Genomic DNA, 17,676 nt, shown 5'->3' on the forward strand with positions numbered 1-17,676 from the left:
ACTGAGAGGGTTAATTAACCATGAATACTGTTCTAGACCGTGGACAGTGTGCCTGCCAGGTGTGTGAGTGCAAGCATCCACTGAGAGGGTTAATTAACAATGAATACTGTTCTAGACCGTGGACAGAGTGCCAGGTGTGTGAGTGCAAGCATCCACTGAGAGGGTTAATTAACAATGAATACTGTTCTAGACCGTGGACAGTGTGCCTGCCAGGTGTGTGAGTGCAAGCATCCACTGAGAGGGTTAATTAACAATGAATACTGTTCTAGACCGTGGACAGAGTGCCAGGTGTGTGAGTGCAAGCATCCACTGAGAGGGTTAATTAACAATGAATACTGTTCTAGACCGTGGACAGTGTGCCAGGTGTGTGAGTGCAAGCATCCACTGAGAGGGTTAATTAACCATGAATACTGTTCTAGACCGTGGACAGTGTGCCTGCCAGGTGTGTGAGTGCAAGCATCCACTGAGAGGGTTAATTAACCATGAATACTGTTCTAGACCGTGGACAGTGTGCCTGCCAGGTGTGTGAGTGCAAGCATCCACTGAGAGGGTTAATTAACAATGAATACTGTTCTAGACCGTGGACAGAGTGCCAGGTGTGTGAGTGCAAGCATCCACTGAGAGGGTTAATTAACAATGAATACTGTTCTAGACCGTGGACAGTGTGCCAGGTGTGTGAGTGCAAGCATCCACTGAGAGGGTTAATTAACAATGAATACTGTTCTAGACCGTGGACAGTGTGCCAGGTGTGTGAGTGCAAGCATCCACTGAGAGGGTTAATTAACCATGAATACTGTTCTAGACCGTGGACAGTGTGCCTGCCAGGTGTGTCTAGACCGTGGACAGTGTGCCTGCCAGGTGTGTGAGTGCAAGCATCCACTGAGAGGGTTAATTAACCATGAATACTGTTCTAGACCGTGGACAGTGTGCCTGCCAGGTGTGTGAGTGCAAGCATCCACTGAGAGGGTTAATTAACAATGAATACTGTTCTAGACCGTGGACAGTGTGCCTGCCAGGTGTGTGAGTGCAAGCATCCACTGAGAGGGTTAATTAACCATGAATACTGTTCTAGACCGTGGACAGTGTGCCTGCCAGGTGTGTGAGTGCAAGCATCCACTGAGAGGGTTAATTAACCATGAATACTGTTCTAGACCGTGGACAGTGTGCCTGCCAGGTGTGTGAGTGCAAGCATCCACTGAGAGGGTTAATTAACAATGAATACTGTTCTAGACCGTGGACAGTGTGCCTGCCAGGTGTGTGAGTGCAAGCATCCACTGAGAGGGTTAATTAACCATGAATACTGTTCTAGACCGTGGACAGTGTGCCTGCCAGGTGTGTGAGTGCAAGCATCCACTGAGAGGGTTAATTAACCATGAATACTGTTCTAGACCGTGGACAGTGTGCCTGCCAGGTGTGTGTGAGTGCAAGCATCCACTGAGAGGGTTAATTAACCATGAATACTGTTCTAGACCGTGGACAGTGTGCCTGCCAGGTGTGTGAGTGCAAGCATCCACTGAGAGGGTTAATTAACAATGAATACTGTTCTAGACCGTGGACAGTGTGCCAGGTGTGTGAGTGCAAGCATCCACTGAGAGGGTTAATTAACCATGAATACTGTTCTAGACCGTGGACAGTGTGCCTGCCAGGTGTGTGAGTGCAAGCATCCACTGAGAGGGTTAATTAACAATGAATACTGTTCTAGACCGTGGACAGAGTGCCAGGTGTGTGAGTGCAAGCATCCACTGAGAGGGTTAATTAACAATGAATACTGTTCTAGACCGTGGACAGTGTGCCAGGTGTGTGAGTGCAAGCATCCACTGAGAGGGTTAATTAACCATGAATACTGTTCTAGACCGTGGACAGTGTGCCTGCCAGGTGTGTGAGTGCAAGCATCCACTGAGAGGGTTAATTAACCATGAATACTGTTCTAGACCGTGGACAGTGTGCCTGCCAGGTGTGTGAGTGCAAGCATCCACTGAGAGGGTTAATTAACAATGAATACTGTTCTAGACCGTGGACAGAGTGCCAGGTGTGTGAGTGCAAGCATCCACTGAGAGGGTTAATTAACAATGAATACTGTTCTAGACCGTGGACAGTGTGCCAGGTGTGTGAGTGCAAGCATCCACTGAGAGGGTTAATTAACAATGAATACTGTTCTAGACCGTGGACAGTGTGCCAGGTGTGTGAGTGCAAGCATCCACTGAGAGGGTTAATTAACCATGAATACTGTTCTAGACCGTGGACAGAGTGCCTGCCAGGTGTGTGAGTGCAAGCATCCACTGAGAGGGTTAATTAACAATGAATACTGTTCTAGACCGTGGACAGTGTGCCTGCCAGGTGTGTGAGTGCAAGCATCCACTGAGAGGGTTAATTAACCATGAATACTGTTCTAGACCGTGGACAGTGTGCCTGCCAGGTGTGTCTAGACCGTGGACAGTGTGCCTGCCAGGTGTGTGAGTGCAAGCATCCACTGAGAGGGTTAATTAACCATGAATACTGTTCTAGACCGTGGACAGTGTGCCTGCCAGGTGTGTGAGTGCAAGCATCCACTGAGAGGGTTAATTAACAATGAATACTGTTCTAGACCGTGGACAGTGTGCCTGCCAGGTGTGTGAGTGCAAGCATCCACTGAGAGGGTTAATTAACCATGAATACTGTTCTAGACCGTGGACAGTGTGCCTGCCAGGTGTGTGAGTGCAAGCATCCACTGAGAGGGTTAATTAACCATGAATACTGTTCTAGACCGTGGACAGTGTGCCTGCCAGGTGTGTGAGTGCAAGCATCCACCGAGAGGGTTAATCGTGTGGGAACTCTGGCATCTGACTATGACAGGGTGCCTGATTTAGAGTTTGGAGGACAGAGTAATGTTCTTAATGGTTATGGAGCAAACTAATTTGTTTCCTCAGCAGACATCCCCTCCCCCAAATGTAGAGATGCCTGCTGGCCCTCAGGAGATCTCGTAATCTTATCAGGAATCACCTGCATAGCAGTTTCTGTCAATGATGTCAACTTTTGACGGATGGCTCTGTCAAACGTGACGCCCGCTGTCTTGCCTTTACAAAACATCAATGTAAAAATAAAAAAAACTCCTAAAGCGGGAGCTTGTTTTTGAAAAATGTACACCTAATGGCCCCCGCCGCATGGAAGATTTCTTTCATTGCATGAGAGTGACTTTTTTATTTTGCTGCCCCTCACTGCAAAAGGCTGGTGGAGATTGACAGCAAAAAAAGCCACTTGACTACCCTCTCTAATTTGAGGGGATGATAGAATGGCTTACCTCCAACAGCCAATGCTTCGTCAGGCTGTCGGAGGAGTGTGTCTCTGTCGCTGACACACTATTGGTCCACCTGACTCCACATCAGGTGCGCGGACCGAGGGATTGGTGGAGAGGGTACCCCGTTGCGATGGGATAGCCTCTCTGCCAAACTCTAAATCAGCCTCAAAGTCTCTTTAAAAACATGAGCTCTTCTGTTGCCTGGTCTTGTAAGTTGTGCAAGAACCCAGCTCCTTAAGTAAACACTGGTTTGCCCCATACATGGTGCTTGGTCCTGACAACAAGTCAACACCACAATAAACATACTGGGCTGAACTTTGAGTTTGCCTAAGACTGTAGTGATTGGTACAATTTATCATGCATCAAGGGTCAGCTCAAGGTCAGTGCAAAGGTCACCCAGATCCATTGGGGGACGAATGGATCCCCCCATCATACATATAGTGGGTGAGGCTAGAGTATGAGCAAGCAGCTTGTGCTGTGATTGGCAGGTCTGCGGGAACATTTCTATATTCTTAGCGCTGGAAGGCCCGCGCATTGACTCATCTGCGCTGACGGTTGCTCGTGAGCAGTAGTTAACCTTGGACATGAAGTGTGGGCGACTGTTCTTGCAAACCACATGGTATTGTTACACACTTACAATTACTGTCATGGCTATCTGTCACCGAGACAAGTGCTTGCCATGATCTGTTCCTACTGGAAGACTGGCTCAGGCAGTACTTGGGTCCAGGTGTGCCCCGCAGCTGGACTTGACATGTGCACTTTCTTCAGTGATGTGCCAAGATGATTTCTCTCCCGCCTACAGGTATCTCTGAGCACAACTGGTCAGCTTGTAGTAAAGCGCTTTATCCAACAAGCGGACTTTGGCTCCTCTTTATTCTTCCATTAATTGATTTATCTAACTTGTTGAGGGCACAGTCACCTCAATGGATTCCTTACCACAATAATTTACCAAGGGCTTAGACAGACATGTGCAGGTGAGAAACAGACTGGAAATGCTCCCTGGATTGACAGCTCAGATTGGTGATGGCTCTCAGATGGTTCCATTGACTGGGTCTAGTGCAGAGAAGCCCCGTCCTCCTCTCCCCACTGACTTAGGGCTCTGGAAGGAGCGTTGACATTGCTGACTGCAAGGTTCCTCTCAGATGGTACCGGGTTTGTTTGTGCTTAAGGAATAGGGGACTGAGGCATGGACGGTGCAGTGCGTAAGATCAGTTGTCTCTAGACGTATGCCCATGGGTGTCTTTTTCATACCTGCGGCCAAGATCTACGCGCCTTCACACCGGCCGCCAAAAGTTAATTTTGCATCAGTGGCTCTCCGAAGATGCGAAGCTGTTTTAAAAAATTATAAATTACTTTTACATCACTATGAAAATGGAGGTGGGGTGTATGTGGAGGACTGTGAGTTTGGCTGCTGAGCAAATCGGGATACACATACTGTATGAGACAGTCACTCAGCGCGCCCAGGTGTGTAGGCACCTCTCGTTAGCTAAGAACATGCTCGGTGAGAGGCGCTTTTTATATTTATTTATGCAGTCATTCAGAGAGACTGTCTCTCTGAGATTTCTTAGTTGTTCCGGTGAGTGGAGAAGTGTGGCTCACTGGTTAGAGGAGGCAGACCTGGAAGCAGAGGTCAGCCCAGGACCGGGGTTCAATTCCCGGCTCGGCGGGGTCTTGAGTCCTAAAAATGTCCATGGACTCGACAATTCTCGCTCCGGTGCCTACTCGATTCACGGGTTCACACTCTGCGTCTCTGGGCAATAGCTTGCTTAATCCCCACAACGGCCCCTCGCGGCGGGATGCCTGGCTTTCACCTTGCGGATACCCTGCCGGGGTTATCTCACAGGGGAATACCAGGACGGGTTCCCTAAGCAAGCGCTTAGACACCGCTCGGTGATTTGCGCTATATAAATTCCTGTACATTTACATTTACATTTACAATGTCTCAGATTTTTCTCATATCTGGCTGCACTTCTGACGCTTGTCACCTGACTTCATTTGTACACCATACCTCTGCAACTACACGTTGCCGCTGTTTGCACTATTGTCGCTAATGACCTTATGCTTTTTTTCATTAAGACTTAATGATGTTTTCTGTGTCATTTATTTTTACACATGTTCACCTATGTCGGGGTCCTTCTGTTCACAGCACATGTTCATTCAAACAGATGCCCCGTGTCTCCTCTAGCCCAGCAGCGTAGGAATGTTCCCTTCCTAAACAGGGGTCTTCCCAGAACCCCCCTGCCCCCCCCCCCGAACGTGTCTTCTGTTCAGTGTCACCCTAACCTCTTTGATGTTTGCTACACCAGTGCAGGGGGCCGTGCTCAAGTCCTTAAGACTCGTCAAAACAGGCATTTGGTTGATTCTTGGAAAGCCTCTAGGTGAGAAAAAGCTGTCACTTCGCCTGACCATCCTTGTTCTACACTGAGCAGTTACCACCCTGACCTTTCTTCTATGGTGGGCCATAGCTGCCCTGACATGCCTTCTTCTGCACTGGGCAATAACCGCCCTGACATTCGCCTGACCTTTCTTGTTCTATGCTGCGCTATAACCACTTTGACCCTTGCCTGACCTTCCTTGTTCTACACTGGGTAATAACCGCCTTGACCCTCTCCTAACCTTCCTTGTTCTACACTGGGCAATAACCGCCTTGACCCTCTCCTAACCTTCCTTGTTCTACACTGGGCAATAACCGCCTTGACTCTCTCCTAACCTTCCTTGTTCTACACTGGGCAGTAACCACCTGACCCTCTCCTAACCTTCCTTGTTCTACACTGGGCAATAACCGCCTTGACCCTCTCCTAACCTTCCTTGTTCTACACTGGGCAATAACCGCCTTGACCCTCTCCTAACCTTCCTTGTTCTACACTGGGCAATAACCGCCTTGACCCTCTCCTAACCTTCCTTGTTCTACACTGGGCAATAACCGCCTTGACTCTCTCCTAACCTTCCTTGTTCTACACTGGGCAGTAACCACCTGACCCTCTCCTAACCTTCCTTGTTCTACACTGGGCAATAACCGCCTTGACCCTCTCCTAACCTTCCTTGTTCTACACTGGGCAATAACCGCCTTGACCCTCTCCTAACCTTCCTTGTTCTACACTGGGTAATAACCGCCTTGACTCTCTCCTAACCTTCCTTGTTCTACACTGGGCAATAACCGCCTTGACCCTCTCCTAACCTTCCTTGTTCTACACTGGGCAATAACCGCCTTGACCCTCTCCTTACCTTCCTTGTTCTACACTGGGTAATAACCACCTTGACTCTCTCCTAACCTTCCTTGTTCTACACTGGGCAATAACCACCTAGACCCTCTCCTAACCTTCCTTGTTCTACACTGGGCAATAACCGCCTTGACCCTCTCCTAACCTTCCTTGTTCTACACTGGGTAATAACCACCTTGACCCTCTCCTAACCTTCCTTGTTCTACACTGGGCAATAACCACCTTGACCCTCTCCTAACCTTCCTTGTTCTACACTGGGTAATAACCACCTTGACTCTCTCCTAACCTTCCTTGTTCTACACTGGGCAATAACCGCCTTGACCCTCTCCTAACCTTCCTTGTTCTACACTGGGCAATAACCGCCTTGACCCTCTCCTAACCTTCCTTGTTCTACACTGGGCAATAACCGCCTTGACCCTCTCCTAACCTTCCTTGTTCTACACTGGGTAATAACCACCTTGACTCTCTCCTAACCTTCCTTGTTCTACACTGGGCAATAACCACCTTGACCCTCTCCTAACCTTCCTTGTTCTACACTGGGCAATAACCGCCTTGACCCTCTCCTAACCTTCCTTGTTCTACACTGGGTAATAACCACCTTGACTCTCTCCTAACCTTCCTTGTTCTACACTGGGCAATAACCGCCTTGACCCTCTCCTAACCTTCCTTGTTCTACACTGGGTAATAACCACCTTGACCCTCTCCTAACCTTCCTTGTTCTACACTGGGCAATAACCGCCTTGACCCTCTCCTAACCTTCCTTGTTCTACACTGGGTAATAACCGCCTTGACCCTCTCCTAACCTTCCTTGTTCTACACTGGGCAATAACCGCCTTGACCCTCTCCTAACCTTCCTTGTTCTACACTGGGTAATAACCACCTTGACTCTCTCCTAACCTTCCTTGTTCTACACTGGGCAATAACCACCTTGACCCTCTCCTAACCTTCCTTGTTCTACACTGGGTAATAACCGCCTTGACCCTCTCCTAACCTTCCTTGTTCTACACTGGGCAATAACCACCTTGACCCTCTCCTAACCTTCCTTGTTCTACACTGGGTAATAACCACCTTGACTCTCTCCTAACCTTCCTTGTTCTACACTGGGCAATAACCGCCTTGACCCTCTCCTAACCTTCCTTGTTCTAGCTGGGCTGCAACCGCCCTGACCTTCGCTTGACCTTTCTTGTTTAACTGATTTGATCCTTGCCTGACCATCCTTGCTCTTCGCTGGGTGATAACCAACCTGTCCTCGCCTGACCTGTTTTGTTCTATGCTGAACACTAACCGCCCAATGGATGAGAGTTTCAGTCAGTGACTGAAACTTTCTTCCATCGCCAATGAAGCTGAGGGCCCTTCACATAGCAGGACATGATCTTAAGGCAAAGGTTTCAAGCACCCTCCAGACCCACCCTAGCTTTTTATAGTGCTGGGGTGATGTGTTCTGTTTCATCTACATTGGCAGTGAAGTATGCATCTGGAATAGGTCCACCTGGAACATAGCAGGCCCTAGATTCAGCCCATTGCCATGGCATCAATACGATGAGGTAGGCTTCAGGTACCCATGATAATGCCTGGCTCAGGACTAGGGAAGCTGCAGTGAAGCGGGTGACTGTGAATCTGGGGCCAGTTGCGAGGCCGATGGTGAGTTTGGTAATCATGTGAGTGCCCTAGCACAAGTCATGTCTGTTTGATCCAAGTGAGTGTTGAAGGGTACTTCCATTAACCTCTCCACCTCTCTCTTTTCCAGGACTACACCGATGCCCTCATCACCAACTACTATGTGAGTACAGTGACGTTGACAGGACTGGGTGGGAGCGCGTGGGCAGCGGGAACCAGGAAAGAGCCCTGGAACAAAATATTCATCCCCATCCCAAGCGATACAGTGGAGCAAGTGTGCAAAGGCAGGCCCCCGCCACCACTGGACACAGGGGGTTCTCCTGTCCACAATGAATGCCAAATGGTGCACTTAACTCTGTATATTTTCACATAGTTATTGGCAACCGACCCATAGATGCTTTCCTTGCAGTTCTGAAGGGGTCCTGATGAAATGTTCTGTGCACAGGAGCAGGGTTTCTCTCCAGCACCGTTCTCTGTCCCTCCTCACTTCTGTTTCTCTCTCTTACGTCAGGGGCGGCCTTAGGCATGTGCAAGCTGTGCACCTGCACAGGGCCGCCAAACCCCAGGTGCCGCCATGCCAATATATATCCTTAATATAATAATCCTCTGAGGATGGATACATATTTGCGTGGCGGCCCCCGGCAGGGAATTGATGGCTTCTGGCTCTGTTCCACTTCCAACTACCCTGACCCCCTTCTTCACTGGCCTCTGCACTCCTGACCTCTTCTTCCGGGGCCCCCTACCTACGCTCCCTGCCCAGGGCCGCCATGAGCCTAGAGCCGCCCCTGCTTACATGACAGTGCGTGGCCAGGGCAGTCACTGACCGAGGAAGGGAGGAATGTGGAGTTTATTCACTTTATTTATGTGCCAAATGTGAAGGAACATGCAGGGTATGTGGTAAAACGGGGGGGGGGGGGGGGGTAGTTCACACAACGCCACTGCAAAAATATACCTTATGATTGAAAGTTTGCGTCTCTATCATAGTGCGCTGTTTACCTTGTGCCAAGGGATAAACATTGTTTTATTTCTGTAACTGTGTGCTGGGTAAAGATCAACCTTTCTGGAGAGGTTGGGCGCGGGTAACCTGAATATATCTTTCAATGTAGACATTCTTTGCACCTATGGGTTTATCTCTGTAAGATATATATACCCTTCACAAGCTTATGGGCGCAGCCAAGTTGAATGTACTTTTTTTGTATTTACGCCTGTAATCTCCCGTTGTGTATTTACAATTGTGTATTTATACTCGTAAATGGGTTTGTGCGAACTTAAAATTGCATCGTTTGCTGCCACGGACGTGTTTTTTGTGTCACACTGTGAAAATGTCTGCCTCAGTAATTGAACACTCACTAACATTCAAGTTAACATTCAAGTTTGCAAGTTATCACAAAGACTTCAATGCAAGTTTCCACACTAGACAAAGTTAAATATTTACTCCTTCACGAGACCCAATTATGCATGGGCAGATGTAGGTCGCCCAATACCGTTCGGTAACGGCCGAAATTACCGAATTTCGGCCGTTACCGACCGGTATTAGGCTACTGAGATGTAGGTGGCCTGAATTGCAAATTCGGTAAATAACTGATTCCTTAAAATACCGAATCGGTAAATTACCGAATTTGCAATGTAGGGATCACTCAAATGAGTGCTTTTCCCATTTTTGGATTCCTTATGTACTACCAAATATAAGTTGGTGGTAAATAACGAATACCTTTGAAAATGCAAATCTGTGCATTTTCAACTGGGCTATGTGGCAGACATACATGCCCTTAGGGCATGTATGTGTGCCACATCTGCACACAAACACGATTCAGGGGTGCAACAGGGTGTCAAAGTGACACCCTGCCACCCTTGAATGTGTCCCCCATTTTACCGAATCGGTATTTACCGATTCGGTAACTGCCATTCATTCCTATGGGCCTCCAGGCCCATAGGAATAAATGGCAAACACCGGATTGGTAAATACCGATTCGGTAAATACCCAATCTTACCGATTCAGTAATGTTTACTGATTTTTTTTTTGCTACATAGCATTTACTGATTCTAAAATACTGAATCGGTAAAATTCGGTATTTCAGAATCGGTAAATGTACTTCACCTACATCTGGCCCTATATCCCCATGTAGAGTGGGAACGTGCAGGGAAATCATCCTATAAAAGTAGGGCAAATAATTTCTGCATATCTAAAAAAAAAATTGAAGTGGAAATAGACTTTCGCATAGAATGTACACAGTCATAAATATACACTTATCATATTTACGCAGGCATGAACATGTCATCCACGGGTAAAACTCGTGGAATTCACAAAATAATTCCCGTCCTGCTGCTAGGAGCAACGTTTTAGAAGTACTCCTGGAATTTTTTTGTGAATTCTAAAAATTGTCCAAAGTTGAATCCAGGCGTAGGCGCGTGCCCGCGGGAGTAAATCGACAGCTTTCTTGGAGAATTGGGCATTTTATGATGCGTTCTGCCTGGATGAGCAGCTCTGAAGTAAACACCCAGTTCTCGACTCAATATCATGCCATGCAACATAGAGACCACTCCGTTGTTTCAGCAGAGGAATCTTTGCAGCGGGCTAATAGTTTGGGGGATGTGGCCTGCAAAACTGCACCCGTAGTAGCCACTTTGGGCAGAGATGCCCAACCTCAGGCCAACCTCTCAGAAGACAAGGCAATCAATGTAGCATTCAGGGGTACAACTTGTATATTGAGCACATGCCAACTAGCTAGCGGCATAGCGCCTGCATATGTGATGTCATTCACTCATCTACTCCGCCTCATTCACTCACTCTTTCGTGGTGCAGGCAGACAGGGCCAGTCCAACATCCAAACACAGCCATGGTACAATACTCCAGCAGCTGTCTTAGGACCCAGGGGCAAAAGTTTACTATAGCAGTGTAACGTGTCTATTCCCACTTTACCTCTTTTTCTCTCTCTATGTCTTTACTCTTCTCTTTCCTCTGTCACGTTCTCTCTCTCTTTCTCTGTCTCTCTATTTTTCTTTTTCTCTCCACCGTGAGCTTCCTCATTCCATTTTTTGCACCGATTACATCATTGCCTTTGCTCTTTGCTGCTTTGCCCTCTTTCCTCTTATTCCCCTCCCATGTATTTCCCTCACCCATCTCTGTGCCTGCTTTTCTGCTGTGGGAGGTTGAGGAAGAGAGCCATGAAAGGAAGCATCATCACCAGCCTTAAAAAATAGGCAAAGCACCCATGTTTTCCGTAAAGTGACGTCAGAGAAAGTTTATTTGAAGCCATTCATACCATTCACGTTAATAGGAATGTGTCTATTTTCAAGATAGAAACAGGTGTATTTTGCTACATTTAATATATAAGCATACTATTATGTCAATCAATCAATCAGTGGTTTGTATAGCTCGGCTACTCACCCGTGAGAGTCTCAAGGCGCTGGGGAGGGGGCTGCTGGTCGACTGGACCTCCTCGCCCAGACGGAAGAGCCAGATCTTGAGATTCTTCTGGAACTGGGTCAGCGACGGAGATTGCCTGAGGTGGAGGGGCAGGGTGTTCCAGGTCTTGGCAGCGAGATAGGAGGAGGATCTTCCTACGGTTCTGGTCTTGTGGGTGCGTGGGACGGTGGCCAGGGCAAGTTGGTGGAATTAAGTTGTCTGGCGGGTACGTGGAATGGACCCACTGGTCCTTCATCGTGGAGACCTTTCTAGGCATGTGTGAGGAGCTTGAAGGTGATTCTCTTGTTGACTGGGAGCTGGTGGAGTGTCGAAGGTGATCGGTGATGTGGCTGCAGAGGGGGGTCTCAAGGACAAGTCTGGCTGCTGCATTTTGAAAGTTCTGCAGTTTCCTAAGCTGTTTCTGGGTGGCGCCGGTAGTCGAGTCTGCTGATGATAAGTGTGGTGGTGATCGTCTTTTTGGATTCTGTGGCGATCCATCTGAATGCCTTTCGTAGCAAGCAGAGCATGTGGAATCAGCATGAGGATACCGCGTTGATCTGGCGGTTCATTGTGAGTGAGAAGTCCAGTATGATGCCTAGGTTTCGTGCATGATCACACAGATCATGCACAAAACCTAGGCATGGAAGGGTTCCCAGTGCGGCGTGCCACCAGGAGTAGTCTCAGGCTGAGGGAGGGGGAGGGAGGGGAGGGGGAAGTAAGGATAAGTACTTTGGTCTTGTCCGAGTTGAGCTTGAGGTTGCTATCTTTCATCCAGGTGGCAACTACCTTCATCTTGCTGTGAAAGATGATTCTGGTGGCTGTGGGTTAGTTGGTGAGAGAAAGGATCATCTGGGTGTCGTTGGCATAGGAGACGAAGTTGAGTTTGTGGTTTCTGACGAGGGCCGCGAGGGGGGCCATGTAGACGTTAAAAAAGGTGGGGTTCAGGAAGGAGCTTTCGGCCACTCTGAAGCTGATCAATATAGGCTCTGAGAGGAACGGCGGTAGCCTGACTGGGTTTGTTTGCCAGTAAGGAAGGAGTGGATCCAGTCCAGGGATATGTTTCGGATGCCAGCGTCGTGAAGTCTTGTAATTAGGGTGCTGTGGGAGACGGTGTCAAAGGCGGCTGAGAGACCCAGTAGGATGAGGGATTTATTCAATTGAATGATTAGTTTATTTTAAGCTAACATTTGGGATCAAGATGGAAGATATGCTTGCTAATTGATTTCTTTCAACTCGTCAATTCTTTTAAGCAATTTCTTGTAAATGGGTACAACTCCGTTCAGGAGCGAACAATCATATGGAGTAAATCTCAAAGAGGTGTATAGAACACACAAAATCGGGTGTATATATGAAAGTATTACATTTTATATCAGAATCTTTCAGGGTACTTGTATACAATACATACAATGAAACAAGAAGGTAATTATTATGCACTTGAAAACCTTCACTGTAACAATTGCAACACTTTTTCTTAAATTAAACCACAAATCATTTTGTGGCAAGCATATCTTCCATCTTGCTCCCAAATGGTAGCTTAAAATAAACGAATCATTCAATTGAATAAATCCCTTGAAGGTACATTTACCCATCCCTCTTACTTTGCCAGAGCCCTCAAGGGTAGTTTGGGTTGCTCATTTCTCTCACCAGTAGGATGAGAGCTGCTATTTCGCCTTGGTCGAGTAGGGATCGAATGTCGGTGGCGGCGAGGAGTGCGGTCTTGGTTGCTTCCGAAGCCAGATTGGTAGATGTCCAGGACATGGTTCTCTTCGATTAACTCGGAGAGTTAGGCATTATTGACCTTCTCGATGACCTTGGCTGGGAATGGGAGTAGAGAGATGGGTCTGAAGTTCTTGAAGTTTGTCAGGTAGCTTCTTCAGCAGAAGGGTTGATCTCAGTGTGTTTCCAGTCGTTGGGGAAGGTGGCAGTTTCGATGGAACAGTTGATGATGTGGTGGAGCTCTGGGAGATGGAGGTGGCTGCTCTATGGAAGATATGGTTCAGGCGAGGGCCCGAAGTGCTTCAAAGTGGATGCTCTTCATGGTCTTGATTGTGTTATCTGTGGTGAGTGGAGTCCAGTTGAGCAGGATCTGTTGGGGTGCGACATGATTGTGTGCGCTGGTGACAGGCGTTGTGGCAGGGTCTTGGGTATCAACGCTGTCGTAGATCTGCCTGATCTTGTGGTGGAAGAAGGTGCTGAGTTTGTTGCAGAGGTCTTGGGAGGGTGGGACGTCTGTGGTGTCGCTGTTGGGTCTGGCGAACTCCTTGATGATGGCAAAGAGTTCTTTGTTATTCTGTGTGTTGGCGTTGATTCTGTCCTGGAGGGCCCTTTTCTTTGTGGTTTTGAGGAGGAAGTGGTGTGCTTTGACGGTGGTTTTGAAGGTTGCGTGGGTTTCTGGGGTTTTGTTGTTCCTCCCTTTCTTTTTGAGTCATATGCAGGTGCGTCTGGACTCGTTGCTGGTGGGAGTGAACCAGCTGGCCTTCTTGGAATGTTGCTTTCCTGGTGCCTCCTTGAGGGGTGCATGAGTCTCTGCGCAGTTGGAGATCCAACGGTGAAGGTTGTGTTCTGAGGTGTTAACGTCTGCTGATGGTGGTGTGGTAGTGCTGAGGAAGGCGGTGGGATTTTCTTCGGTGGCCTTGTTCCAGCCACAGCAGGGGGGGGGGGGAGGCGGTGACGGCGAAGGTGTACGATGGGATTGTTGAAAGCGAAGTGCACACAGTGGTGGTCGGTCTAGAGGAGTTCGGTTGTGTGGCTGTAGGTGATGTTTCCGCTAGTGGAGAAGACGGAGTTGAGCGTGTGTCCAGCTACGTGGGTCGGAGCGGTACTAGCTGCTTGAATCCGATGTTGGCAAAGTTCTCCATAAGGGAAGCAGTGTTCTGGTCACTGGGATTATCCAGGTGGAAGTTGAGATCGCCAAGTAGGATGTAATGGTGGATGCGAGAACCTGAGGTGAGATGAGGTCTACGATGGCATCGATGGCAGGGAGGGCTGTAGACGAGGATGCTATTGAGGGTGGAGTTGGGGTTGGTCTTGATCTAGAAATGGAGGTGTTCCATGGTTGTTATTGAGTCGGTTGAGTGAGTGGTCAGGTGGAGGGTGTTCTTGTGGACGATGCCTCCTCCTAGTCGGTCGGCACGGTCCTTGCAGGTGATTATGTAGCCGCTAGGGATGGCAGTGGCGATGACCGGACCAGAGCTTGAGTTTGTTCAAGTGCCCGTGAGGAAGGCGTTGTCGGGAGAGGCGGCATCGAGGAGGTCCCAGATTTCTCTGGCATGCTTGTGGAGGGAGCACGTTTTGAGAGGGATGCAGCTGAGCTAGTCATGTGCGCTGTTGGTCGGCTGGGCGACGAGAGGACCTGGTGTGTTGGGGTGGGCGAAAGTGTAGTTGTAGTTCCGGCAGGCGAATGGTTCTTGGGTGTCCTTCGGCGACGTAAGGTGGCAGGCAGTGTGGCATCCTGTGTTGAGGGCGAGGAGGGTGCTGGCTTTGTAACGGTAGAAGGTCCTTGGCACTGGGTGCGGGCCAGGTGTGGACGGACTTGCCTTTGGCATATCTTTGGCGCCCCAGTGGCACAGCCATACAGCAGTCGCCATTAAATAGTGTGTGTGTGCTGGACAGCTGGGAGGCAGGAAAGAGTCACTGGAGGGGGGCGTGGCTGTGGGGATCGCAGTGGCAACGGCGGTGGATCAAAAGAGAAAAAAGTGCAAATAGACAGAAAAAAGGCAAAAGGAGTAAAAGGCAAAAAACGCCAGTAGAAAAACAGAGGAAAGAGAGACAGAAGGGCAACCCGCAGCAGAGCATTGAAGCTCTACTATTAGACCAACAAGGCCTCGAACTCCTGACCAGAGGGTCAGCAGCTGCAACGGGGGCAGCAGCAGCTACCAGGCGGAGCTGTGCAGGGAAGAGAGCAGTCTACTAGAAGGTCAGTGGACTGACACTATATGGTTGTAATGTGTGTATTCACATATAATCCAAACATTCATGTATATGACTTATTTTGCCTGTAAAGGTAAAGCAGTGAATGTTTGAGAGAGCATACTTGCTTATGTTTAAAGTCTAACCTTTACATTATCTGTGTCACATAGGTAAGTGTGATGTTGTAAATGAGAGCAGTTTTCCATCATGTTGTGTGGGCAATCTATGTTTTATTAGTGCTCAGTAGCATTCCGCTTGAAATTTGAGCACCAAACAAGAACCACTAATCAAATAAATGTTATCACACATAGAAACGTGAGAAACATTTAGACACAATTACACCTTTTGTAAATCACAAGCATTTATCTATTGGCGCGCAAATCTGTGTTCAATTTTAACTTATGGGGCATGCCAGCATCTATGACCGGGAGCGGTGTAGTCCCTATACAGACGTTTGTGCTCCGCGACAAAACTGTCACTTTCTAGTTACGGGAACTCATATACTAATGCTGAAACATTCTCATAAGAATGGCAGACAAAGGTTCTCGTTTCGATGCTTTATATAGGAATTAATAGGCAAATTATAAAAATGTGCCATAAGTAAGTTTAGCAGCAAAGCATATAAGTACAAGAAATAAGTAAAGTTATGGAATAAAATCTGGCATAGATTTGCCTTCTAAGATGGGGATAAGGGAATCCCTCTTGTTATAGAAATCCACGCACGTGTATAGGACTTTAGACAAAGTCTTTCATACATTCTGCGGGAATACACAATTCTCAAGGTTTGGACCAATGGGAAACAAGCGAGAAGAAACATAGTACTACGGAATACATTTGAGGATCCTCTTGGGATAGTTGTACATTGAGATTCAACCATTCGCACAGTCTTAGCTGCACAGTTAATCTGATACATGATAACCTAAGCCCGGGACAGTGAGAACTGTCCTTGATTTAGTGCTTATTTGAGTTAAAACTAGACCAGTTTTATTTAGAACAGGAATAAGCAGCAGTTATCATGTGATATATTGGATGCTGAGGCAAGATGGAGGGCAGTGTAAACACGGGCTAATGTTAGCGAAGCTCAGGTCGCTCTGCTCTTTTTATTGACAGAAAATCGATGCCCACATTTCCATCAGGGAAAGTGGCAATTGAGGTCAGAAATGACGCATAATGAGAACATAGTAGAGTGAATAGGGTGGGAGCCGGGGCGCACAGAGTGGTACATCTCAAAAGCGCGGGCAGTATGCGATGAGCATGTTGTGGTGCTGATGTTCAGATAAGAGTGACAGGGGGCTTTCAATTGCAGTTCTAAACGTTTGCCATCTTCCAGCCTTTAGCCGGGCTAATCACCACTTTTCACACCTTTACTGGAGCTTCATCAGGCACCTGCAATAGTTCATCCAGCTGGTTACCAGAGGTTAAAGGTGCCCCATCAGCCGCCTATGCCACGGCCTCTGTAGACATTGCTTGGCTGCCCAACTGGCCAATCCAGTCATATCTACAAACCTCCCCAGTGCCTGCTCCCCAGTGCCTGCTCCCCAGTGCCTGCTCCCCAGTGCCTGCTCGCCCATCATTTCAGGTCTCAAGGCTGGTCCAGCTGCAGAGTCAAAGCTCTAAAAGAGGTGGAGCTTCCAGCCCAGGCACCTTGATTCTGTCTCTGGGCGCAGCTACAGGACTCCTGTACGATCGTGAGATGTATTAGGAAGGATATAAATGAGATACCTTCAGAAAAGGAGATACCCAGTCTTCACCCACCCTCCTGCGTCCCAGGGATCCTCAGCAGTTCAATTCGGATAGGGTGCGTTCATCGTAATGTTGACTGAGAATAAACAACTGGATCTAAAATGGAACCACAACCAGCCCAAGCTGAACCCTCACCAAAACCTGGCTGGCCACGGCGAACTGATGGGATCCAGACGCTTCATTTTGCGTGACGACAACACCCATAAGCACCAGAACCTGTTGTCTGTTGCCTTCTTTTCTTAGGACATCTCTTGAGCTTGAGGGCGAGCAGCCTTCATCCGGCGTGTCTTCCGAAACCCAAGTGTGAAGGGATATAATGAGCGCTGATTTATCGTGTAGTCTATTGAACATATTGATGTGTTTCCGTGGAGTCATTTTAGTGCAGGGGTGTCCACCATAAATCCGTGTCAGAATTTTAAGACATCCATGTAATATATATTTACATACAACTAATATTTTGAATAATCAACGGTAAGCCTGAAAAGGCAGCATGTATCCATCAATGT

The 17,676-nt window shown here is 48.0% G+C and overlaps 1 protein-coding gene across 2 annotated transcripts in view; it reads left to right on the plus strand.

Annotated features, from left to right (window-relative positions):
• Window positions 1–17,676, plus strand: part of MPV17 (mitochondrial inner membrane protein MPV17) — a 410,610-nt gene that overhangs the window by 377,220 nt on the left and 15,714 nt on the right. For both annotated transcript variants that reach the window (XM_086928149.1, XM_086928148.1), the window contains one exon: window positions 8,243–8,275. In XM_086928149.1, coding sequence (XP_086784275.1) covers window positions 8,243–8,275 — 33 coding nt within the window. The remainder of the gene's footprint in view (window positions 1–8,242; window positions 8,276–17,676) is intronic.

This window comes from Lissotriton vulgaris, chromosome 6 (assembly GCF_964263255.1).
Source record: "Lissotriton vulgaris chromosome 6, aLisVul1.2, whole genome shotgun sequence".
Lineage (NCBI taxonomy): Eukaryota > Metazoa > Chordata > Amphibia > Caudata > Salamandridae > Lissotriton > Lissotriton vulgaris.